This window comes from Pelodiscus sinensis, chromosome 10, assembly GCF_052426305.1.
Source record: "Pelodiscus sinensis isolate ZL-2025 chromosome 10, ASM5242630v1, whole genome shotgun sequence".
Classification (NCBI taxonomy): Eukaryota; Metazoa; Chordata; order Testudines; family Trionychidae; genus Pelodiscus; species Pelodiscus sinensis.
This window is the reverse complement of record NC_143061.1, coordinates 34,069,532-34,096,075: the sequence shown is the minus strand read 5'-3', so window position 1 is coordinate 34,096,075 and position 26,544 is coordinate 34,069,532. Positions and strand designations below refer to the sequence as shown.

At 45.1% G+C, this 26,544-nt stretch overlaps 1 protein-coding gene across 1 annotated transcript in view; it reads right to left on the bottom strand.

Moving 5' to 3' along the window:
- SLC9A9 (solute carrier family 9 member A9) overlaps nucleotides 1-26,544 on the bottom strand; it is a 402,473-nt gene that overhangs the window by 79,831 nt on the left and 296,098 nt on the right. Inside the window, exon 14 of the mRNA XM_075937666.2 lies at nucleotides 12,592-12,671. Within this exon, the coding sequence (XP_075793781.2) occupies nucleotides 12,592-12,671 (80 nt within the window). The remainder of the gene's footprint in view (nucleotides 1-12,591; nucleotides 12,672-26,544) is intronic.

The window sequence follows — 26,544 nt, the reverse complement described above, 5'->3', positions numbered from 1 at the left end:
TTCAATAAATAACTTTAAGAGCTTATGTATTTTCTGACTCTTTGGTGAATTTCTTTTTAATACAAAAGCATTCCCGTCTTTTAAGAATCCAATAACGATGACTCAATTGTCCTGTCCCATGTCTGCAACACTGATTATTTACTTGGAACATTCATTTTCTTGAAATCCAATAAAGTTTTCTCAACATGTTTCTTAGTTATTCCTTCAAAGGTGGCAGTACTGCACATTACTATGAAGACTTTAGAGTAGAGTTCAAGAAATGTACTGTAAAGGCTATGCTACCAGCAATGTAAAAGTCTGCAGTCTACTTCAAGAATAACAGTTTTGATGGTATTTTATATAACCATAAAAGGATAGAAATTAGAGATTGAACAGATCTAATAGCTCTAATCTTTTCTCCTGCCAGTTCTGATTTGTTCCTTAGAGCATAATTTCTACTATTTTAATCAATCCAGTGTTAAATGTACAAAACACTTAGACTTGCAGTTTGCTGTGAGAGAACTTTCCACAGTTTATTAAATTTCTTTTGAACTTCATCTCATTATTTCTAGTTATAGACTCTTGTTCCAATTTTTATCCTACCTTGGTTGAAAAGCCTTCACTTTTCTATAGATTATTATATTCTACATTAGGTGCCATGAAGTCACTAATTTTTGAATCTGTCCATTTAAATTAGTTGCCACAGCCTTCTAGTAGTTTTTGTTGCTTTTCTATGAACTTTTCCCACATAGTCAGTATCTTTCTGGGAATTAAACATCCATATTTCTTTTGCAATAAAGGCCATCTATACCATTTCTGTATATTGAAGATTAGCTTTTTTTTGACTCTGTGATAATCACTGATCTGAACATGCTAGGCTTTGTTCATGAATGTGGCAAGCGAGTAGTAGTGAAATAGTTTGAATCAAACTGGAAAAGTTTCATGGTTTAATCAAGAATTGGTGAATGATATGGGAAAAAGGACAAAAGATTCTTCTACCAATATTTCCTGGCTGAGCAAAAATAGAAAGTAGCCTGAAACCCTCAAAAAAATCCCACTATCATGTGATTTCCAGCTTACGCAAAATATTTAGATAACTATTATAACTTCTGGATAGCTTTGCAACTTCCACCAGTATTGGGGACTATGAACAAGAACCATGTTGGAGACTGCCAATGGGTTTTCTGGGAGTGGATGCGGCAAGTCTTCACTGGCTCAGATAATATCAAGGGCTAGGTTTGTAAAAAATCTGAAGTAATTTTGACTGTGCATTATGTGTAACATGTCTATACTTGTCCCAAAAATATCACCTATTTCCATGACTCATGGAACTGAGAATGAAATCTGGACACCTTTACTGAATATTATGTTTAATCAGTGGTAGTTTTGTGCTCATATTTTTTGTCACCCTCCCGCCTTATTCAAGTACCTGGACATAGGCTAGTCATTATTGGAAATGCACCACATATTATGGTGTGGGCACCCAATATCAAAGATGTATTCTAGTTTCTTCCCATTGTACCCTACAACCCAGCACCAAATTCAATCAGAAATATCAGGAATTCTCAGATTTTAATTAATTGCAATGAATCATATTAAAAACACCACCGTCATCTGTGTGAAGTCTGAAGTCATGACATTTATCCCCATCTCTGCTCTCCTTTCTTCCCCCCTCCCAATCCTTTCTATTCTAGAGAGAAGATAAGTTGTAATTTGTGGTAACACTGAGAAGTCCTCTTGCAGCTTCCTCTTTTGGGTGTGTTTTTGATTGTGAGGTAGTTATTAAGATATGGGGAGGAAGTTGGAGTTTTTATTGAAAAACTAACAGATGATGAGAAATCAAAATGAATTTGCTATACAGGCAGTCCCCGACTTACGCGGATCCGACTTATGTCGGATCCGCAGTTACGAACGCAGCTTTTCTCGCCCCGGAGGACACGGACTGCGGGACCTCACGGTCCCACCGCCCGTGTACTCCGGGGCGAGAAAAGCTGCTCCGCGTCTCCCTGATCTGCAGACCAGGAAGACGCGGAGCAAAGCCGCGGAGGAGCATGGGCAGCTGGGCAGCCCAGGCACGCCTGGGCTGTCCCGCCACCGGCTTCCCCCGTGGCTTTGCAAAGCCGTGGGAGAAGCCGGCGGTGGGACAGCCCAGGCACGCCTGGGCTGCCCCGCAGCCACAGCCCCCCCGCGGCTTTGCAAAGCCGCCGGGGAAGCCGGCGGCGGGACAGCCCAGGCGCGCCTGGGCTGTCCCGCTGCAGGCGTGCTCCAAGGCTTTGCTCCCCGTCTCCCTGCTGACCAGGGAGACGGGGAGCAAAGCCGCGGAGCACGCCCGCAGGGGGACAGCTCAAGTGCGCCCGGGCTGTCCCGCTGCGGGCGTGCTCCAAGGCTTTGCTCCCCGTCTCCCTGCAGACCAGGGAGACAGGGAGCAAAGCCGCGGAGCATGCCCGCAGGGGGACAGCTCAAGCGCACCCGGGCTGTCCCGCTGCGGGCGTGCTCCAAGGCTTTGCTCCCCATCTCCCTGCAGACCAGGGAGACGGGGAGCAAAGCTGCGGAGCACGCCCGCAGGGGGACAGCTCAAGTGCGCCCGGACTGTCCCGCTGCGGGCGTGCTCCAAGGCTTTGCTCCCCGTCTCCCTGGTCTGACCAGAAGACCAGGGAGATGGGGAGCAAAGCCTCGGAGCACGCCAGCAGTGGGACAGCGCGGCGCGCCTGGACTCTCCCGCTGCCTGCGTGCTCTGCGGCTTTGCTCCGTGTCTCCCAGGTCAGCAGACCAGGGAGACGGAGCAAAGCTGTGGAGGACTTGGGCGTCCCCACCCCCGTTTCCCTGGTTTGCTGGGATGAGGTATACCTGGGTGGTCGACAAATACCTTTGATGTCGCCACCCGCGCGTCCAGACTATCGAGCTGAGCCGACAAACAGCTGATCAGCTGTTTGTCGGCTCAGTGCGGCAGCCATGTAAATTTAAATGAAGTGGCGATTATTTAAATCGCCGCTTCATTTTACTATGTCTGGTAGCCTAATCTACATGCCTCTGGCGACTGAGGCATGTAGTCTAGACGTACCCTCAGTCTGCAGACTGAATACAAAGTTTAAAACAAATAACATCCTCAGTTTTCATACATCACACGGATGACATACTAATTTGGAAAAAGTTGTACTTGTTATGCAGGAGAAGCACTATGACAGTTAAAAGTGTGTCTCTGAGGCTACGTCTAGTCTGCAAGCCTCTTTCGAAACAGGCTTTTCAAAAAAGCCTCTTTCAAAAAGGAATGTCTAGACTACAACCAGTACTTGCGAAAAAGCAACCACTTTTTCGAAGGAGAGCACCCAGGCTGGATGCTCTCTTTCAAAAAAGCACAGTTTGTATTACATAGAGCCTTTTTTCGAAAGAGCACTTTTGAAAAAAGGAGCTATTCCTCGTAAAACAATATTTTCTGCGGTTGAAAAAACTGCCGCGTTCTTTCGATTTACTTTCGAAAGAACTCGGCAGCAGTCTAGACACAGGTGAAGTTTTTTCGAAAAAAGGCCACTTAAAAAAAAAAAAAACCCTGTAATCTAGACATACCCTTACAGTGCAGAACTGTTCCCTTCTCTTGTCTGTGAGAATATCAGGATGTAAACAGTTTAAGAGACAACTGACATGAGAGCAATTTTGTACATGAGAACCCTTCAACTTCACATTGAATGGGGAATTATTTAAGAATTGTTTATCCCAAGTTTCCTGTTCCCAAATGGAGGACAAGCTGAGGACAATTAATATTTGTGTTAATCATTAGCCATATTTATTTATTAAGTTAATTTGCAGGTTCTCCAGAGTCTTGTGTCCCTGAAGAGGGCCAAGAATTGGCCCCAGATCAGATGTACTGATTCTCTACATAACAGCAAATGACACTGAGTTTTTAATCCAGACTGTATGATCACAATGAGGTTGTTTGAATGAATTCTGAAGGAAGTTGAGTGACTGCAATTGTTGCTATTAATACTATTGCTTCTGAGAGTCCCATGGAATCCCAAAGCTGACTGCAGATTTTGTGCCACTGCAAAGCTCTATGCCACTGCAACTGCTCAGTATTCAAAGAGGTGCCGACCATATAAAGCCTTGCAAAATTGGTTCCCTTTTCCCTAGGGACAGTGCTTCCCTGACACCCATGGAGGTGGAGGAGATTTCTTTCTGGATTGGAGAAGAAGGTAAGGAGAAGAGTGAAAACAATTGACTATTCCAAAGACTCTCTCACAGAGTTGGTGCTGCTGTCAACATGAAATGTAATCCCAGCAGTTATGGAGAGAGAGACACTATCTCTACACAGCAGTGTTATTTCGGAATAACTGATGTTATTTCAAAATAACACAGTCCATGTCTACACTACTAGCAGTTATTTTGACCTAATGTCAAAATAATGTTGAGCTGGAGGACTTCTTACTCGGACTCCTGTAACCCTCATTGTGCGAGGAGCAAGGGAAGTTGGAGGAAGAGTGCTCTTTCTTGGATTTCCTGCAGTGTAGACAACTCCAAAAGTCAAAATAAACTATTTTGACTTAAACTACGCAATTGATGTAGATCAAGTTGCGTAGCTTATTTAGGCTTTAGCCCTGCTGTGTAGACATGCCCTCAGAGAGAAGGAAGCCCCACGCTGATGGTGGCAGGAGCTCCCCTCTGACCTGAACTATGATGACTGGCATTGAGAGAGATCCCTCTCATTTCCTACCCCTTGGCACCATACAAACTGGGAAAATGTGTCTTTCTTGCTCATACAGGATTCCACAGACAGTCCGAGGGCTTTTGTAATTTTCAGTCTTTCCACTGCTCCAGAATGAAAGGAAGTGATGGAACAGGAACGCCACGTGGTGCTGCTCTAAAAGGCAAGGAACTAATTGAAATGAGCTCTTGGGACAGCCAGCTGTCAGTTCTCTTCGCCAAGATCCAGCCACACAATGGGAGACTGTTCCACTTTCACTTTATATAACAGGCCAACCCAGTCTCTGAACAGGTCAGTCCATTGAGTGGCTACCACAAGCAGACTTCTAGCACTTAAAGAGCTCCGATAGCCAGATTTCTCCCTAAGTCAGTAATGAACTAATTTTTCAGAATGATGTTATGCAGCAGTTTCCATTTCAAGTGCCAACTGCAAGGAGAGTTGAAATCAAAATCCTGATCACTTGCGATAGTTGAAGATCTTAAGATTCTTTTGGCTAGAGCAGAGACCTTAGACCTCATATCCTGGTTTCCTGTCTGCCTGAAATTTCTTGTCTATCCATGTCTCTTATACTGTACTCCTCTATGGTAGATAAGTACCTGAATCTTGGGTCAGCTGCCGCTGGATAAAGGGTTCTCTCTTTCTTCCCTAAATTCCTGTTTTGCATGGCTGTGAAGTTGCCAGCTAAGTCACTGTAGGCCAGTGGTGAAGGTTGAGAGGATTATCATTCGATCCAGGCCCGCATTACACACTTGTTACATTTTGAAACAAGCATCTTCATGCTTTCTCTTACGCTGCCCTTCTTTCCTGGAAGCATCTCAAAAGTTACTTTCTCCTGCTACTTCAAACTCCTCTTTGCCATGATTTCTGCAAAAACGTGACAGTGGTTAATCTGCTTGATGAGGATAGTTGAGGCCATTGCCAATCATGCTGACCAACATTGGCTCTTTGTTTCTTTGCATTCCTCTGTCAGTCTATATTCAGAGGTCTCTTGTTTTATATGCCATTTGTAAACTGTCTAGGGCAGAAGCCATCTTCTTCTGTGTTCGTACAGCACTAAACACAAAGGGGTCATAGCTCCTACCTGAGGCTCCTAGGCACCACTGCAATTCAAAGAGTAAATAATAGGGCTGTTAAGCCATTAAAAGAATTAATCGCAATTAATTGCCCGATTAAAAAAAATTAATCATGTGATTAATCGCACTGTAAAACAATAATAAGAATACTAGCTATTTAAATATTTTGGGATGTTTTTTACATCTTCTAATATAGTGATTTCAATTACAACACAGAATACAAAGTGTATAGTGCTCACTTTATATTTATTTTTTATTACAAACATTTACACTGTAAAAAAAGCACTTCAGTTCACCACACTGAAGAATTGTAGTGCAAATTCTATCATGAAAGCAGAATGTAAATTCTTCTATATAATCAATATATTTGTGTCCTGTTCCAGAGTCCTTTTTTAGCTCAGCCCCAGCTGCGGGCAGCACAGGGCCGGAGGGGAGTAGACTCTGCAGTGTAGGGTTCAGGAGGGGGGATTCAGCCCCCAAATCAGATGTGGGGGGAGGGTCAGTCCCAGCCCCAGGAGGCAAAGAGAGGGTGGCTTGGGTGAGCCGGGGCGGGGGAGGGCAGGGGAGGGTGAAGGCAGTTTGGGCAAGCCCTCTCCCCCAGCTGTTTTATTTTTAAAAATATGCTCACCTGGGAGGGGAGAGGGATAGGTGTCAGGATCTTTACTTTTCTTGTTTACTTCTCCCCTGGAGCTGGAACCACAGCTTCAGTTTCCCCCTCTCCTTTCTGGCTGCTTTGTTTTCCTGTGCGCCCTCTGGTGGCGGTTTGCATTACTGTGCCTTACCAGAGATGGTTTCTGAAGCAGCTCATGCTGATTTGCTGACCTCTGCGATTAACATGAGTTAATTTTTTAACGCGTTAATTCTGCCCTATGTTAATCGCAGGTGTTAACGCCCACTAATTGAGAGCTCTAGTAAATAATAAAGCAATACTGGTGCTCTTCAGATTAGAAAGGCACTGCATAAGTGAAAGAAATCACCACTAATGAAATACTTTACTAACTAGGAATCCCCTTAATTTCTATCTAGAAGGAGAAAATTATATACAAGAGACATTGCTATAGCAACTCCCTATCTCCTTCCAAGGCATCTGTCTCTGGCATGACAGCAACAAGTCATCAGATAGGGAAGATTCAGCTGAAGATCATAAGATGATGAAATTCACTTTGACTGTCATATTTTCCTACTCTGGAATGCATAAAATTGCATTTGGTAGGCAAAAGAAAAATTGTTCTGTGTTCTCAGAACTTCTAATGACTGCCTATGAAGTAAAATGTACCTTTAGCCCATATACAAGCCATGGGGAGGGATGAAAAAGGAAACAGTATTTACTTAATTAAACAGAATAAACTTTGCAAGCCTTTAAAATCAATGCAATTCTGCTTACTTGATTCAAGGTGAAAGGAAAGACCATAAATATCTGTCCTTTAGACTCTGAGAGGAATACATCAGAATGGTGAATAATTCCAGAAGTACTCAAGAAAACTTCTCCACGAAAAGCTGATTTATTCATTCACAGTGTTCCTATATCTATTTCTAAACACAGCTTCCTTTGGCCTAATAGGGTATTTGGACCCTCAAATTGAAGACAATCTGTAAAATGAGAGAGAGAGAGAGAGAGAGAGAGAGAGCTTCCCTTCCTTCTCCCTTCAATACAATGTGTGTAAAAGAAACTTAGACAAGAATAAACTTAAACCAGGCCCTGAGAGGAATTTAGGAATAATTTCCATTGCAACCACTGGAATTGCTCAAGGAAGAGATGAGCCCACCATTGTACCAACACAATCCCAGCGCCACCAACACACATCACCTTAATTGTTCACTGGTCACTTCTCCTCCCTGACATTAGAAGCAGGTTCTCTATTGTCCAGTGTGGGAATGCCACATCAGACTCAGCACCTCCCTACACCTTTGTCAGAAACAACCAACAACCAACCACCTAAGTTGTGGGCTGAGCTTGAGATCAGGCCCAATGACACTCCATATCTATTAAGTAATAAAAACAAACTTACTTTGTGGATCCTTTGCCTTTGGTCTTCCTCCTCTTTCCCTTCTTATTGGCTTCCCTCCATTCCTTCCACAGCATCTCAACGCATCTTTTCCTCTGCTTTGCAATATCTGTTGGTCCTCAGACTAACTTCTAGTGTGTCATGTTGAAGAGAGAGCTCTGCCATTAAAAGTACAATGTCTGCATTGTACTGATATATTAACAGCAGTGTTCCCTGCAAGCTGTGCTTTTGGGTGGCCACCCATGAGAGATTCAAATGCTACTCAACTGATTAGCAGAACGCACTCAGCTGGCAGGAAGTGTTGCTACTGGTAGTGCATGGCTGCACTGCTTTGGTACACATAATAAAATGTACGGATTAGTAGGAATAGTGATTAACAGGTATTAGGTTCTCTCTCTTTTCTTCCCCTTTAAAACATGTCATTCTTCTCCTCAACCATTCGTTCATCTTCACATCACCATGTCTCACTTTCCATGTCCTGGGTTACAGGCAGTGACAAGCCTGTAGACTTCCTTCAAATCAGGCCACAGAATGGGTAGTGAGGGCCATTATGGTCACCAAGAGGGAAAAATGATCTAAGTGGGGGATGTAGCAGTTATATGAAAACATGAAAGGGAAAGAAATTTTAGTGAACCAAAAATCTGCTACAAGATTCTTTAACCCAGATTGGTTGGTTAAGTTGTATGCATCCCCAATGGTAATTGGAAAACAGGGAAAAGTTCTTGTAAGTTGCTACTCTAAAATGTAATCTTTCTTTACGACTTGCACTACATATCTCTATAGTGGAACCTGCTTTCACTGCTACACAAGCTGCCCAGACCTGAAGTAAGTGGATGCTACAGACTGTCATATTACCTCTCTGAAGCAAGTGGCTGAAGAGGGGTGAGGAATGGGTGGAGCCAGTGCAATGGTGGTAATGGTGGAGCTGACCTGGCAACGTACTCCCAGCCAGGCCCATGGCTAAGGGGAGACAAAGGAGGCAACTGCCCCAGGGCTCAGTGATTTAGAAGGACCTGGGTTGGAAGGAGTGGACAGAGCCCCAAGTGGATGCAAGGTCGTGCATGCGCTGCGTACTTGGGGTGGAGGCCGCGCATGCGCTGCGCGCCCGGGAGTGGGGCCCTTTTAGGTGCAGGGCCCGATTTGGGGGAATCAGGGAAATTGGCCTAAAGCTGGCCCTGGGTGGATGGAGCCTCAGATTCTTTAAATTGCCACCAGCGCTGAAGGGCTGGTTACAGGAGGTTAGGCCCCAAACCCTGTCCCTCCCACCAAGGCCCTGCTCCTTCTGGGGGCCCAGAGCTGGCCCTGATCCCTCTTGCCCAGGGCCCAGCAAAGTTTGTTGGCTGCCCAGCTACCTCCCTGGAACAAGAACAGACCAGGAAGAGAACTGTGGTTCCTAGGGTCACCGCTCCTTTCCTGGAATGCTGCTGGACTAAACACCTTCACTCCCTTTCTGTGAGCCGTGACCTCATGTGCTACTGGCCCCAAATGGAAAGAATCAAAAACTCCACTTGCACTTTTATTTTTTAGTGAAAACTTGCTATATTCAATACAGCTACATAGCTGCCCTTGAAGGAAACTGAAACAGCCATGCTATATCCTGTCCATGAGAGTGCTGGGACATTAATTCTATTACTTCAATAAATATTCTTGAAATATTTAGTGTTTTCCCCCAAAACTCTTCTTCCTCATCAGCTCTTAGTATTCTGTTACAGCTCCCAATGGCAACAAATCCAGGCTATAAAAACAGAGACAGACTCTGAGACATTTAAATACCAAATATTTCATCTTGTTGTGGATTTACTGCAATGCTGAAATGAAAAACTCAATAGGGTTATCCCCAGGTACACAAATTATTTCTTCTTAATTTTCACTGTTCAGATGTTAATGTTACTTAATCTTAAAAAATGAGATGTATTTTTCCTAGGTATCATGAACCAGATCTAATGCAAACTGAAGCAAATGAAAAGACCCTCTGTGATAGAGCTGCTTTTGGATCAGGCCCCTAGTGGCTGAATTAACAATATTGTTCCTAAAACATTCTCCAAGTCAATTTAAGAAATCATTCAGAATGACAGCAAGAAACAAGACAACCTTTTGATTGTTGCAATTTTGCCTCTTCGCATGAAATAAACACATATTGGGGATGTTATTACCAGGAGAGCGGGTAGATATGTGTTGGTGCCTGAGAGCAAATGTTAGGCCACAGAAATGTCATAGGCATGGACTCTTCCTACGTGTATAACTAGACAGATGATTATCTTTCAGCACCTTTTCTTTGAAGGCTTTATCATAATCTATTGTGAAATCCTGTACTGGGTATAAATTCTGCACTCCACGACAATTGTATTAATTTCATCTTCTACATTCATTGCCAGGACTTCATAACATTGCTAAGAGAAGGGCACAGGTATTGAAGAATAGTTTGGTTGGATAATTTCTTTCTCTGTAATGAACAGGAACATATTTCAGAAGCAGAATAGTGACTCACACTGCAGAAAAGCTCAGAGCTGTCAGTCCAGACATTAGTGGGTTGAACCATCCTTCTCCACGGGGATTTGAACATAAGTCTTCAGCATAAATAAAATGTAAAAGTCATATTTTTTAAAAAAACAAAAATACATTTGTAGGATAATGGCAGGGCTGCAGCCTTTGAAAATGAGAACACTGGAGAAAGATTATTACCAGACTAGAAGACAGATTGCTACTTAAGATGTAAATTTGCTTTCATTTTGAGAATCTCTTCAAAAATCAGTAAGAAATTTAATGTTTTCTTGAAATGCAGAAACCTTGGAACCTTGGATGTCAAACTTTCTAAAGTGCACAGGAAGAAAAGGTTATTGTCCTGAATTGCAGATCTACAGTTGGTATTTCTATATTATGCAGGGTACCCCCAAAAAGATAATGGTAAAGCAGCTGCTGCTTCACAGTAACCTAGATCATAGGTTCAGCTAACCCCTCTCCTTTCCCACTTTATTTTCCTTGTTTCTCTACACTATTCCCTTCCTTTTTTCATTTACCATGTCCTTGTTTCTCCTGCACTTTAGGGCTATGTCTACACTACGAGTTTTTGCCGGAAGAGGCAATGCAAATGAAGTGCTGATTAGCATTTTGTTGTGCTTCATTTGCATAATCTACTCCAATCCGTTTTTGTGCAAAAGGTTTTTGTGCAAAAACATGCAATATGCATGTGTCTGTTTGGTGCAAAAAACCCTTTTTTGTGCAAGATCCTTATGCCTCTCCCTAAAGTGCATCTTCCCCCTAGCCCTGTCCTTCCCTTTGGTCTGTATTCTGATCTTTTTATATCGGTTCTTGCTTTCTTCCCTTCTATTCCTCCCTTATTTTCTCTTTATTCTGTTTTCATGACTTCCTCTTATTTTCTTTTCCTTCTCTCTTTCACTCATCCCTCTTCACTTTCCTATCCCATGAGTGCTGATCTGTGCTCCAATATGATGGAACAACAAAAGTTAGGTCAGTCAGCACTGAGGTACAGTGTGTGTGTGTGTGTGTGTGTGTGTGTGTGCGCGCGCGCGCGCGCGCGCACGCCAAATCTGATTACAAGGGAGCAGATAGCCTGTGCGGTCCTCTGGGCAAGACAGGGGGAAGGCCTGGCTTCATGCGCTGGAAGAGGTGGGACCTCAGGCGGAAGGGGTGGGGCCCAAACAGCCAGCCCTCCACACTACCCAGCCTTCAGAGGTGCACAGAGTGCAGGGTGGCACTCTGGTGGCAATTTAAAGGGCCCGAGTCTCTGGCTGCTGTCTCTGCCGCAGTAGCAGCAGTGGCAGCCAAGAGCCCTAGGTCTCTTTGAATCACAGGGCTTTGGGGCAACTGCCCCTCTCTCACTCCATCGTCGGCAGGCCTGCCTGATCCTGTATGCATGAGCTGAGAGGCAACTGACTGCTTTACCGCTTCCCTCTACACTCCCACCCCATCAGTGGGCCTGCCTGATCCTGTATTCACAGAAGTCAACATAATTACTCCTGTTATTTGTGCTGCTGTGATGGTACTTGCTATAGAACATTGATTCTCCACTGTTGTGCACAAGGGGTATCACTGACAACTGTGCAAAATGCTGTAAAACCAATTCCCAACCAGCGTGATAGGCTGTTACAGCCACTTTGCGCAGGTGTTGGCTGCAGAGATGGCTCTGTGGGCTGCAGTGTGGCTTTTAGAAGCAGCCCAGGCATCTGGGAGCCCCCCAGTTCTCAGAGAATGTGCCTGCTGCCCCTATGGAGGTGTGGAATAGGCAGCTCTGGATGCCGGTTGGGGAGGTGCTAGTGCTTCACCCCTTTTGCACCTTCTCTGAGGTGGCCAGTGAACCAAGATGTAGAAGCAGACAGTTGCCTCTGTGCCCAGGGGAGCACAGGGATGTTGATTTTGGTTGGACCCTGTGTAGGGAGACTGAAGGGAGACTTCATTCGCCTTTGCTCACTTGCATATGGGCCAGTCACAATCAGGCTTTACATGGTCTTAAATGCCTTGCTTCCTGAGCCTTGCAACAACAACATGGTAACTGGCTCATGCCTGCACATGCTTCATATCCTGGAATTAGACACAGTGAACTTGTTTTAATACATTGACAGATCTTTGATTTGGGCAGGTGTTCCCAGGCTGATGCGCTCTCTTTCTCCCTATCACCTCATTTAGGAACATGCACCACTGCACTTGCCCTATTTCAACAGTGTGTTCAAACTTGCTTTCATTCTGTCTTTTCCTTAGCCGTGCTGCGATTTCATTTAACTTTTTAAAAAAAGGGTGATAATATTTGAACTTTTAAGCATTTCCTGTGTGCTCCTCATAACAAAGCAAGTGTCCGTGGTTTATAAGAAGAAAAGGATACTTATGATCAAACCCATACCATATTCTGAATAGCCATGCGCTCTCAGCCTTGGTCGTGTTCTTATCCGCAGTAGCTGCTCTCTACAAAATAAATGCATATGTAAAATCAAAAGAGTTTTTAAAACATAAATAAAACAAAGTTTTGATATTAAAAATACTTGTCAAACCAAGTTACATTTACTTGCAATTTTTTTTATTAATCCCCCTCCCCCATCCCTCTTTGGCCCAGATTTCATCTCAGTATGTGAATCTGTTCATGGGCAAATTAGATCATCAGCACATTTCTCCTTGCTGCACTGGTACTCGGGTGGAATAATTCAGCATTTACTTTTATTAATGATTCCAATTTTATTAAGCAGCTGAGAAGCACTATATTCTGAGATCAATAAAAATGATATTTCTGTTAAATTGCTGTAGTGGGATTACAGAAGTTTACTCCTGCCAAGCTCAGATGGTATTTGTTTATGGCTTACAAAAAAGGTCATTCCAAAGGGAGCATAATATTCCAATAATTATGATACTAGTTTCCTTTCTATTTTCCCTCTTTGCTTGAAAAGAAAAATAAACAAAAATGTACACAAACCCCACACCACTCCTGTGGATAGTTTTCAGTATTTTCCTGCACTGATTCCAAATATTGTTCTCCATTCTGCAAGCTGGTGTTAGCCGGGATCTACATGGGCACAGGTGTCTGCCTCTCACAGAAGAGGCTGCAGGATCATACCCAGAGTCTGGAATTATATATTTTTAACTAGATGGCTAATTAGTTATCCTCTGAGCATTATATGAAAAATTACATAAGCATTAACCACAGGACAGAACAGAAATGGGAATGAACATTCCAAATAGCACGCTCCATTAGAGTTTTATTCCTTTTTGGCTTTAAGTTTGAGATATATAATTTTTTTTTTGTTAAAAAAACCCCACCTTCATTCTCCATGGAATGCTCAATGGGAACATTTTACATTCTGCACTTTTCAGTTTAATTTGTCTTGTTTTAAGCTAATCATACAAACATTCTTGTATGTATGATGCATGTAAGGCTCACTCTAATAGGGCTGCACAGTGCTAAGACTTGATTCAAACCCCACTGAAGTCCACAGAAATCTTTACATTGGTTGAATTGGGCTTTGGATAAAACCCTGTGGCCTTGTCTAGACTGGCAAGTTTTTCCGCAAAATCATCTGCTTTTGCGGAAAAACTTGCCAGCTGTCTACACTGGCCACTTGAATTTCCGCAAGAACACTGACGATCTCATGAAAGATCGTCAGTGTTCTTGAGGAAATACTATGCTGCTCCCGTTTGTTCAAAAGCCCTCTTGCGCAAATCATTTGCGCAAGAGGGCCAGTGTAGACAGCACAGTACTGTTTTGCGCAAAAAAGCCCCGATGGTTAAAATGGCGATCGGGGCTTTTTTGCGCAAAAGCGCGTTTAGATTGGCACGGATGCTTTTCCGCAAAAAGTGCTTTTGTGGAAAAGCGTCCATGCCAATTTAGATGCTCTTTTCCAAAAATGCTTTTAACGGAAAACGTTTCCATTAAAAGCATTTCCGGAAAATCATGCCAGTGTAGACGTAGCCTGTAAGTACAGTGACTGTACATCCTTTTTGGCTGTGACAGATCCCTTTTTAAGCCCTGTCCTGCCTGTCCCAACTTTTTTGGTAAAACTGATCACTTGGCAAGAGCAAATAGAACAAATGTCAAGGGTGAGTGGAAATGCAGGGAAGTGGTAGAGCTTGGAGAACAGCTATGTCAGCTCCAGACTTGCAAGGCTACGTCTAGACTACAGGCTTCTTGTGCAAGAAGCTTTTTTCAGAAGAGATCTTCTGAAAAAACTTCTTGCGAAAGAGAGCATCCACACTGCAAAAGTACATCGAAAAAGCGATGCGCTTTTTCGAAAGATAGCATCCAGACAGCCTGGACGCTATCTCGCATGTAAGCAGTGATTGCTATGGACAGAAAGGCCACTAGGGCACCTGTGCCTTTTCCTCTTCCCTCTTCTTCCAAAAAACCTCCCTCTTCCCTGTCCACACGCGCCTTTTTCCAAAAGAGCTTTTTTGCAAAAAGGCTTCTTCTTCGTAGAATGAGGATTACCCAATGCGCAAAAAGCCCTCTAATCTTTCAATTTACTGTTGAAAGGAAGCACTTGCAGTATGGACATAACTCTGTAGTGTAGACATGGCTTTGAACAGGAGACAGGCAGGGAATGGGCAAGCAATGATCTCAGCTCTACCCAGGAGGAGGGAGCAGGGCTCAGATGAGCAGCTTGGGACAGTTTGGTGCTGGAGGTGGCAGGGAGGCGGTTCTTGGACTACTCCATGTATTGTCTCATTTTCCCTTTAGAAAAATATGGTCACTCTACCTATAAGATATGGCTACTTTGCAGATGGGAGCATGTCTCCAGCAGAACTTGCATTAACAGACTTAGGCCAGGTCTTCACTAAAGGGAAGGTTGAATTAAAATATGCAACTCCAGCTATGTTAATTACGTGGCTGGAGTCGACATACCTTAATTTGAATTTTGCTGCTGTCCCCACAGTGGGCTTCCCTTACTCCTTGTAGGAGCAGAAGTACCAGCTGCCCATGGGGGAGCCCTCTGAGTTTGATTTAATGGGTCTTTACTAGCCCCACTAAATCGAACTCCAGAAAATTGATCATGGCAGCATCAATCTTTCCTAGAGTGATAACATGGCCTAAAAATAGCAATTTGGATGTTCCAACTTGGGAAGGAGCTTGGGCTTGATCCACTAAGCTTCATATCAGCAAACCGCCCAACCAGCTCCTTTAGGAACAATACCAGAAAGCGATGGCAAAGAAGCAGCAGGGACTGTGAGTGCTCCTGGCCTCGGACAGCTCCTGAGGGAGCTGTAGAGTTAAAGTCGGAATCTATAGCCTTTCCTGCAGGGCTGGCTAGTGGCTGGGTTGGGGAGGCATGCTCTGCCAGCAGGCTGATGGAAAAATAAAAGGATCTCTATGGGTACGTCTAGACTACAGGGTTTTGTTGACAGAAGTTTTGTCGACAGATACTGTCGACAAAACTTCTGTCGACAAAGAGCGTCTAGACTACATTCAGTTCTGTCGACAAAGCAGCTTGCTTTGTCGACAAAACCCTGTAGTCTAGACACAACCCTACATGCAATAACACCTTCTGTCGACAGAACTCTGTCGACAGAAGGTGTTATGCCTCGTAAAATGAGGTTTACCAGCATCGACAAAACTGTTGAGTTCTGTCGATGTTATGTCGACAGAACTCAGCGGTAGTGTAGACGCAGGTATAGTTTTGTCGACAAAAGCCCACTTTTGTTGACAAAACTCTGTAGTCTAGACACACCCTATGAAATGAAACTGGCAGTCCTTCAAAGTTCTACACAGAAATAACCCATGTGTAGGGCCTTACGAAATTCATGGCCATGAAAAATAAGTCCTAGATCGTGAAATCTGTTCTCCCTCCATGAAATCTGGTCTCTTGTGTGCTTTTACTCTGTACTATGCAGATTTCATGAGAGTGATAAGATTTTCTTAAATTGGGGATCCCAGGCATAGAAAAGAGGGAGCTGTATGTGCAGATGTTTCAGTATTGCCACCCCTACATTTGTGCTGACTTCAGAACTGTGTGGATGTTGGCTAGGCACCCAGCTCTGTAGGCAGTGGCCCACTAACTGCAACGCAGAAGTAAGAGTGGCAATACCATACTATGCCATCCTTATTTCTGTGCTGCTGCTGGTGGTGTGCTGCCTTTAGAGCAGGACTCCTGCACAGCAGCCACTACTTTCCATCTGCCCAGGTCTGAATGCAGTGCCAACATCACCAGCAGTGCAAAAATAATGGTAGCAACCATCCCATAATAACCTTGTAAGTATCATTTTTAATTGGGTCAGGACCACTCCAATTATACCACCATGAAATTTCAGATTTGAGTAGCTGAAATCATGACATTTACAATTTTTTAAATCCTGTGACCAGCCTGCAGGAAAGGCTGGTGAGGAGAATGAAAACGTAGGGACACATTCCTTCCCAGGAGCCAAAGAAAATGAACTGTCAAATGCATCTCCTTTTACTGAACTTTGGTTTAGCAGGTTGGCTATCTAGATCAGGATTGGGCAAGATGCAGCTTGGAGCCTGGATCTGACCTGCCTAACACCTTGATTTGGCCCGTAGGCTCCATCTGGCCACTTTCTATTTATATCCTGCTGCCCATGCCACCGAAGTTCCAGGTGGTGGCTCAGGTAGCAGGATCCTATTTAAATAGCTCCCAGCTCCTGGTTCCAGCGCTACCCCAGCTGGGCTGGAGCTGTGAGTCCTTTAAATAGCTGCAGAAACCCTGGGCAGCTTCTAGGCATTGTGGTAGCGGTGGGGGCAGGGAGCCGCGAGCGCTTTACTGTACTTTTAATTCAAAGCCTCTGGCCCCAGACAGCTCTGGGGGGAAGCTAGTCCTCAGCCCCACTCCTTCCACCTCAGGCCCTGCCCCTTCCGGGCTGGAGCTGGCCCATGACCATGTACCAAAATTAACTAAGAAGCGATCCCCCCCAAAAAAATTATTGCCCACCTCTGATCTAGAGCCATACAGAAAGTTGCTTGGGTTTCCCCTGAGACCGCTAACATGCCTACTGCATTCTTCCAAATTACTTCCAGAAAGTGCATTCTTTTGTGTAGTCTCTGTGGAGGCACCTAACAGGATAGCTGAGAGACATAAATCAGCTGAATAAAAGCTTTTACCAATGACCTTCGTTTTGTGAGGAAATTAATTAGATCCTTGTTTAAAAAAAGTGCAAGAAAAAGCTTTTTGTGTATTTGTAGTAGACAAGTGTTGCAACTCAGCTTTAATGACTACTTATCCTGTACGCTTGCTCATCAGAAATAGGTTTCTGAGTTTATATTCTAATTGTGTAGGATATGCAGTGGACTGACTGCATTCATTTATTTCTACACATTATTGGTAGCCTTTCAGAACTGAGTTATGAAAGCCCATCAATAAATGAGTGGAAATAAATGAGCAAATCTATCGTATGTTCTGTTTATGCAAGATGGTTTGATGATAAATGTTCTGGAGAAAAGACAGAGCAAGGGAAGTAAAAAGAAACTGGGCAGAGAGGGAACCCTGATGTGGATGGTGTACAGATCAGGGATCTGTGAAGTCCAGGTGGTGCTTATGGAAAATCTGCCTACCGCTGCTATTTTAAAGCACATAATACAACATCCCTTCTGTTTACTGGACAATACAAGATGAGTTTGTACTAGTGGGACTATAGCGAAGTGGGACTATAGCAAAATGTTTCTCCAGAGTCAGGGCAAGCTCATCATTAGCAGCATGGTTTCTGAGCTTGGAGGAGCATAGTGCTTAGCTGAATCCTAAAAAGGAACCACACATTACAAAATAATTGGAGGGGAAGTTAAGTTTGCAGACATATTGTTATTTAGGGTGGACAGTACATAAGAACACTATGGTACAACAATGGTGCTGATTTACTCTTTCTATTGGCTTAGAGCTTCAGTTTAATGCACAGTGGGTCAAATCCTCCTCTGCTGTGCCATGGCTGAATAGATAGACATGCTGGCTGTGTCTACACTGGCACCCTTTTCCGTAAAAGGGATGCTAATGAGACACTTCGGAATTGCAAATTCCGCGGGGGATTTAAATATTCCCCGCGGCATTTGCATGAACATGGCTGCCGCTTTTTTCCGGCTCGGGGTTTTGCCGGAGAAAAGCGCCAGTCTAGACGGGATCTTGCAGAAAATAAGCCCTTTTCCGGAAGATCCCTTATTCCTACTTTTTCAATGTAATTTTGCAGTGTGGACGCTCTCTTCCACAAGAAGTTTTTTCAGAAGATCTCTTCTGAAAAAAGCTTCTTGCGCAAGAAGCCTGTAGACTAGACACAGCCTTAGCTAACAGGCTGATGCCACAAGATATTGTTATCTAACCACCTCCTCTTATGCTGTCAGCGCCTTTCGTCTGTTGTCTCAGGTGTTTGATGGAAGGGGGGATGGGCACATCATGTCCCTGCTCTTCCCCAACCCTGTTGGAGTAGCTAAATCCTGCTGAAGTCCATTGCTTCTCATAAAAGAACAGGGACTACAGCTAAGAAGGACACAAATGAGAGGATTCCATACACAATTTGGCCCTTATTGTGACTGTGTTTCACTACTCCATATCTTCCTCTGTAAAGCAGTAAATGGGTCTAGTATGAAATTGCCTCTGGTTTGGAAAACCTGTGTCAAAAGGTTCAAATCTCATCAGTGGTGACTTTGCCAGCCCTTCATCATTTTGAATGAGATAAAATAGATTCTGCCCAATGAACTGTGGGTCTTATTTAGCTGAACACTTAAAACCTCAAGGTCCTATTTGCTCTTTTTGACCACTAAGGATCACATAACACTTTTCACAGCGGTTTGAGTTTTGTTTGTGCTAGTCTCAATTAAAAATGTAGTGCATATGGATGCTACTTCTCATCCCTAAGTTTCATGCTGCGACATGTCTTACACAACTGAACAGTGCTTTAAGATTCTTTTGGGTTGGAATTAATTATTTAAGTATAAGATATGGGGAAAAGCCTGTGTCGCAACAAGGGTGAGGCAAGTGACGCACTTGCCTCGGGTGCATAGCTGAGGGGGTGCAGAAAAATAATATAGAAAACAAATTATTTTAAGGCAGCTACTAATTTTAAGACAGAGCTGCTTCTCTCCCCTGCCCATTAGCATCAACTGGCCCACAGCTTACATGTCAGGCTGCATGTTGCCACTCCGCGATCCAATAGTCACCAGCCCTGGTGGTTGCTCAGTGCACCAGCTGCTTCCGAGCAGTGCAGGAGGCCAGGCACTGGCTCAGCCATGCCACGTGCCACTTTAAGGTGCCCTAGCACAGTTCCCAGGTGCAGAAGGGCTCAGATTGCCCTGCACAGGGGCAGAGGTGCAGGGGATAAAGTGTAGGTGATAGGCTGGGAGCCAGGACTCCTGGGTCTTGTCTCACCTCTGCCAGGGGAGTGGTTCTAGGTCTTAGGGGTATGTGATTATAGCTGGAAGTCTGGGAGCTACAATCCCTGGGTTCTATGGGCCGGGGTCCAAGCCTTTAGCCTGTTGGAGTCATGGTTTCCCCTTCAAAAACAGGAGCCCATGCTGCTGAGCCGCCTGTGCCAAGTGCTTTGAATGTGCTACACAAACCAAGGGGACAAGGCTGTGACTGGGTTTCTTGTGAAAGAAGTTTTAATAAACTAAAATTAATTAAGAACTACCTTTGAGCTCCATCAAATATGTCCATCTTATCAATAGAACATGAGGTAGCGAATAATATTAATATCAATGCAATTATTGATGATTTTGCCTCATTAAAAGCATGCAAAGTACAACTATAAACAAATATCTAATAGTACCTGACATGGTGATATTTTATAATTATATTTATATATGTATTAATTGATTGTTATGAAGATCTCATAATTATAATAAATAAACGTGTTATTATTATTATTACTAGCCAATTAGCCCATCATAAAATGGGATTTTCAGGTCTCTCCTCCACATCCTATTCCCTTTCTATCTTGGTCTTCTCTCCTGAGCCTCTGGTCTCTTGCTCTGTCTCTCTTTCTTCCTCCTACTGCCTCCCTGCGCCAGCTCTCCGTCTCCTGCCTCTCTCACTCTCTCTCTTTCTCTTCTCCCCCTCCTGCCTTTCACTCTCTTTCTCTTCTCTGCCCCCTCCTGGCTCTCATTCTCTCTTATCCTCCTCCTCCTGCCTCTCACTCTCTCTTTTTCTTCTCCTCCTCCTCCTGATGGGGAGCGCGGAGCCCAAACGGCTATTTGCGCTGTTTGCTCCTGTGCAGCAGCCCGGCTAAGCGGCTGCCTCTGAGCTCCAGTTGCCCCCTGCACTGTTTCCCTTCACCCTAGCACTGATCCTGCAGCCTCCAAGTTGTCCTCCACCTCTCCTTCCCCCTTGTTCCCCTGCCCACTCCCCGGCCAGGGTCTGTTCATGGCCAGGGGGCGGGGTCTGGAGCCATTGTCACGCTGCACGTCACTGCCCCGCCCCCCTTTGCCTCCCGCCATGGCGCTCGGCTGTCTTCTGCGCCACTCAGCCGTGCTGCCGCAGGAAGCAAGCGGAGCAAGCGGCCGTTTGGGCTCCCACACGGGGGCCCGTGCTGCATGGGGAGTGAAGGTCCCAAACGGCAGCTTGCACTGCTTGCTCCTGCATGGTGGCCCGGCTGAGCGGTGCAGAAGTCAGCAGAGCGCCACAGTGGGAGGCAACAGCATCCCCCAGAGGCAACACCAAACACTACAGCGTTACATCGGGCTACTATATATAATAATAATAATAATTATTATTATTTATATATTTTTCCTTTTTTTTTACAAAATAACTACTATGAATATATATACATGAGGGGGAACAATTTTATATTCTTGCCCTCAGGTGCAAAATTAGCTAGTTACGGCACTGGAAAAAGACTCTCTAGTATGAAAGAGAGAATAGCAGATATTTGAAAAAAATGGGAACTCAATATGGAAGATAGATTAAAAGAAAAAAGCTCATATCAGAAGTCGTGTTAGAGAAAAATAAAGAGAAAAATGAATAATCTAAAACAATAGGGGAAAAGAGGAAACTTTAAAGAAACAACCTGAAAAAAAAAGAACAGTCTGCAGTACTGATTTAAAAAGAGAAGAAATGGACAATGAATTGTATTAATAAAAATTAATATAACAGCTATAGGTAAACATGTTAGAAAAATGAAAATAGTAAACATTTTAAAGGAAATCAGAACAACCAGACCACCTTGCTGGGAAAAATATTTTACAATAAAGCATGCTGATTTAGACATGATTGGGTGTGAAATATGTTATATTTATTCACTCTTACTCTATTATGCTGCTGAGAATAGAACTAGGTGTTAATTAACAGAACACATTTCGGGTCAGGTGATATCTTATTGTTATTCACAAATATGTATTTCTCATTTTAATAGAAAAGGAAGAAAATTAGAAGTCCTATCTACTGACGTCTAGTGCAAGCATATTTTTACAACCCAAAAGCCCCTGAAAAAAATACATTCAAGGTGAAATAATGTTTATATTGCACAATGCACTAGAATCTCTGATGTTGATCAGCATGTCCTATAATGCTATATACTGGAAAAGACACTACTGTCTATATATTGTTGCTGTAGCTGTAATGTAGATAAAACCAGATTCCTAGAGGAGACAGGAAAGGACAGAGGAAAATCTCCAGAAGTGGAGCAAAGAGACAGAGATATTAGTGTGATATAATTTTTTCCTTTAAAAATACAGAAGCAGGAAAGTGTAAGGAAAGGAAGAAGGGAGAATGCTTCCTCAGTGCGAGGAAATCTTTTGAGTGCTAGACTTGTGGAAGCTGAAGGAAGTTGGCTGTCAGGATTAGAGAGGAGGGTCCTCCAGACATCATAAGCTGGAAGAGTGAGGACCTGGAACTGTGAAAGGACACTGAGCAAATCCCAAAGCCTGTTCAGGAGTGGTGAGGAAACTGAGGCAGGGAATGATAGACAGGTGTTTTATTGGATTCCTAGATCTGTCTCATGTACAGGAATGCACATTTTGTTTCAGAAATTCCTCTGCAAAATTGGTGTCTATTTGCTTCAACTATCTTCTATTGCTGAAGGGGTAAACTATAAACCAGAGTTCCCACCTATGGGACATTCTGGGAAGGTTGTGTTTGAACTGCTGGGGAGTCTCAGCATCGGTCTCAGGGTCCAGGGACTGGGAGGTCTCACTTTCAAGGAGGGTCTCTGCACAGGGAGTGAGCCTAGCAGCCACAGTAAGGGTGAGTCTACACTGCACCGTTTTTCTAGAATAACGGCGGCCATGCTGCAATTGTGTTATTTTGAAAGAAAGTCAAAATAACAGAGAGCTTTTTCTGATGCTGGTAAACCTAATTCCATGAGGAATAAGGCCTCCCCTGAAAAATATTTTTTTGGAAGAGGGTGTGTGTGGACATGGAATGAAGAGTTTTGTCAAAAAAGAGAGGCCTCCAGAAAAATCTCACAGGTGCCCTGCTGGCCACTCCGTCCACACTCATCACAACTCTATAGTTCCTGTTCCCCTTGAAGCTCTTAGGGTATGTCTACACTAAAGCACTAATTTGAACTAACTTAATTCGAATTAGTTAATTCGAACTAAGCTAATTCGAATTAGTGCATCTAGACCTTAAAACTAGTTCGAATTAGCATTTTGCTAATTCGAACTAGCATGTCCACATTGAGTGGACCCTGAACCAGGGTTAAGGATGGCCGGAAGCAGTGCCGGCAGGGCATCAGGTTAGGACTCAGGAATGTCTCAGGCTAGCCGAGGGCTGTGCTTAAAGGAACCCAACCCCCACCCTGGACAGACAGTTCTCAGGGGTTCCCCGCTTGCTTGTCTAACTCGATGAGGGACAGCAAAGCAGTCCTGGCTAGGAGTGCCCTGAGTGCCCACGCTCGGCACATCACAGCACTCGGCCATCAGCCCGGCTGAACTTGCCGCAGGCTGCCATCCAGGGAGGAGGGACAATCGGGGGCCTGCAGGAGAGCTTCCACCTTGAGGAACCCGCAGAGCCACCCCAGTCCTCCCCATCGGGGGCTCGTACCCCATTCCTCCCTCACCTCCTTCCACTTACCCCTCCCTAGCCCCCCTTCCTGATGTACAAAATAAAGGACACGTGTGTTCAAAAATAGAAACTCTCTTTATTGAACAAAACTTGGGGAGACTGGGAAAAGGAGGTGGGAGAGGGGAAGAGAGAGGGTGGGAGAGGGGAGGGCAACTAAAATGATCAGGGGTTTGAAAGAGGTCCCATATGAAGAGAGGCTAAAGAGACTGGGACTTTTCAGCTTAGAAAAGAGGAGACAGAGGGTATGTCTACACTACCCTCCTAATTCGAACTAGGAGGGTAATGTAGGCATACCGCACTTGCAAATGAAGCCCGGGATTTGAATTTCCCGGGCTTCATTTGCATAAAGCCGGCCAGCGCCATTTTTAAATGCCGGCAGTTCGAACCCCGTGCCGCGCGGCTACACGCGGCACGGAGTAGCTAGTTCGGATTAGGCATTCCACGAGGAGTACAGCTAGTTCGGATTAGGAAGCCTAATCCGAACTAGCTACTCCGTGCCGCGTGTAGCCGCGCGGCACGGGGTTCGAACTGCCGGCATTTAAAAATGGCGCCGGACAGCTTTATGCAAATGAAGCCCAGGAAATTCAAATCCCGGGCTTCATTTGCAAGTGCGGTATGCCTACATTACCCTCCTAGTTCGAATTAGGAGGGTAGTGTAGACATACCCTGAGGGGGGATATGATAGAGGTCTATAAAAGCATGAGTGGTGTGGAAAGGGTGCATAAAGATAAGTTATTTATTAGTTACCATAATAGAAGGACTAGAGGACACCAGATGAAATGAATGGGTAGCAGGCTTCAAACTAATAAGAGAAAGTTCTTCTTCACAAAGCAAATAGTCAACCTGTGGAACTCCTTGCTGCAGGAGGCTGTGAAGGCTAGAACTAGAACAGAATTTAAAGAGAAGCGACATAAAGTCATGGAGGTTGGGTCCATGGAGTGCTACTAGCCAGGGGGTAGAAATGGTGTCCCTGCCCTCTGATTGTGGAAGGCTGGAGATGGATGGCACGAGACAAGTGGCTTGGTCATTGTTTCGGTCCATCCCCTCCAGAGTACCTAGTGTTGGCCGCTGTCGGCAGACAGGCTATTGGGCTAGATGGACCTTTGGTCTGACCCAGTACTGCCATTCTAAGCTCAGGGCTCAGGGTCGGGGGTCTCACTGGACCACCTTGATTTTCATGCAAACCTGATCTTGGGTGGCCAGGCTGGCAGCTATCCTGCCCTAGATGGCCACTTTCCTGTGCCTACTGCGGACGTCGTGAATGAGGTCCACAATCTCCGCACTAGACCAGGTGGGCGCTCGCCTGTTGCGGACCCGGGCAGGCTCCCGGGAGCTGCCAGCCTGGTCCCTGGAAGAGGCGGAGGGTTGGTTGGCAGCGGGTAGCTGGTTCGTGCCATGCCAGGTGCAGGGTCTGCTGGCTGGGTGCTGGCAGGCTTGCACCTGGCATGAGCACCGTAGCCAGCCCGTGCCCCTTTAAGGGCTCCGGGGCCGGGAGGGGGCAGACGAGTTTCCCTGGTGGTGTCCAGAGTGGCCACCAGGGAAAGCTGGGAAGGGCTAACCTCCCACTAGTTCGAATTAAGTGGCTACACAGCCCTTAATTCGAACTGTTTAATTCGAACTAGGCGTTAGTCCTCGTAGAATGAGGTTTACCTAGTTCGAATTAAGCGCTCTGCTAGTTCGAATTAAGTTCAAACTAGCGGTTTGTATGAGTAGCGCCTATCAAAGTTAATTCGAACTAATGTCTGTTAGTTCGAATTAACTTTGTAGTTTAGACATACCCTTAAAGGGGACAGGGCTTGTGACAGGAAGCCGGCCCTCAGAGCCTCCAGCCACAGCGCAGCTGCCAGTGACTGACGTCTGGGTGCCATGTCCCAGCCACAGGCCCCCCAAGTTCCCCTGCCCATCCCAGGGAGCACGCACAGAGTTCCAGGAGCCTGCTAGGGGCTGCAAGAGGAGTGTGCCATCTTGGTCTGGGGTGGAGATCCTGGCCCTCCTCGAGGTGTGGGACGATGAAGAGAAACACCAGGATCTCTGCTCCAGGTGGCACAATGCTGATATACAGGGCTCGACAAACCGTGGCGAAATCCACTCGCCAGCCCCGCACTGCACATGCACCAGACCTGCACTGTGCATGCGCGCACCGCTGGTGAACAGGGTGACCGGCTGAAATCTACTCACCAAGGGCGAGCAGATAAACGAATTTGTCATATATATGGCCAGATGGCCAAGAGCCTGGCCACAAAGGGCCACACCGGGACCCTGGTGCATATCCAGAGAAAAGTCAAAGAGCTCCGGCAGGCTTACATCAGGGCGAAGGAGCGCAGCTCACACTCTGGGGCAGGACCCCACTCTTGCCCCTGTTTTGATGACCTGCACTGCATCCTGGGGTGGTGGGGGTTACAGCACAGTAGGAGGAAGATGAGGACATGGTGAACACCATCACCACGCTCACTTTAGAGCTGGCACCCCACGGCCTGGATGTGTCCCAGGTATCCTCCAAGGCTGGGGAGGGATCATCAGGTAAGTGCTCTTAGTTTTTCACACAAACAGGGTGGAGGTGGTGGGTGCTGAAGGGCTATGGTGTGATCGTTGCTTGGTCTTCTCGGCCTGGCTATTCTGCTGCAGTCCATGTATGTTGAGGCACATGCAGCACCAGTCTGTGCCACCCAGCCCAGGAAGCAGCACCGGAGCACCCCTGGGCTCCTGTTCACAGGTTCTGGGGAGGCTGCCTAGACTTCTGACCCCCAGGGGGGGCCCCTTCCCAGACCTCTCCCACCACAAGCCACTGCTGGAAGGAGGCTGGGGATAAGGGCTATGTCTAGACTGCAGAGCTTTTCCAGGTATCCTGGAAAAACCCCGCAGTGTAGACATAGCCTTCCTGGGAGCTCAAAAGCACATAAACTCCATTTTGTAGATCCAAACATGGCAGACTAGTGAATGTTCATGAGGAAAACTTGACTAGGGCTGGGATTTCACCTCAGCTATATTTTAAACATTTTCAAAGATAAGCGCCCCAAACTGCAGAGGCAATGGGGTGACAGATCAGCACATGAAGTTTTCTTAGTCCCTATTGGTGTACGTTTTTTTTTAACCCAGATGTATGTTCATATGGCCATGTTAAAAATGACAAACCTACACTGTCAGCAACCTGACCTACCCTGATACCAGAGTTGAGAATTTCAATCATTCATTGTTCCTTTGTTTAATCCAGAGAACTGAGCTTTGTTCTGAAAACTTCTCTTTTCATAAACGGTGTTGGTAGCTAATTCAAGCTTTGGATTTGCCATAGCAAATATTTACTAATATTTCATCACATCAATATCTATTTGCAATGCATTCCTCAAAATCCAGTATCGGAT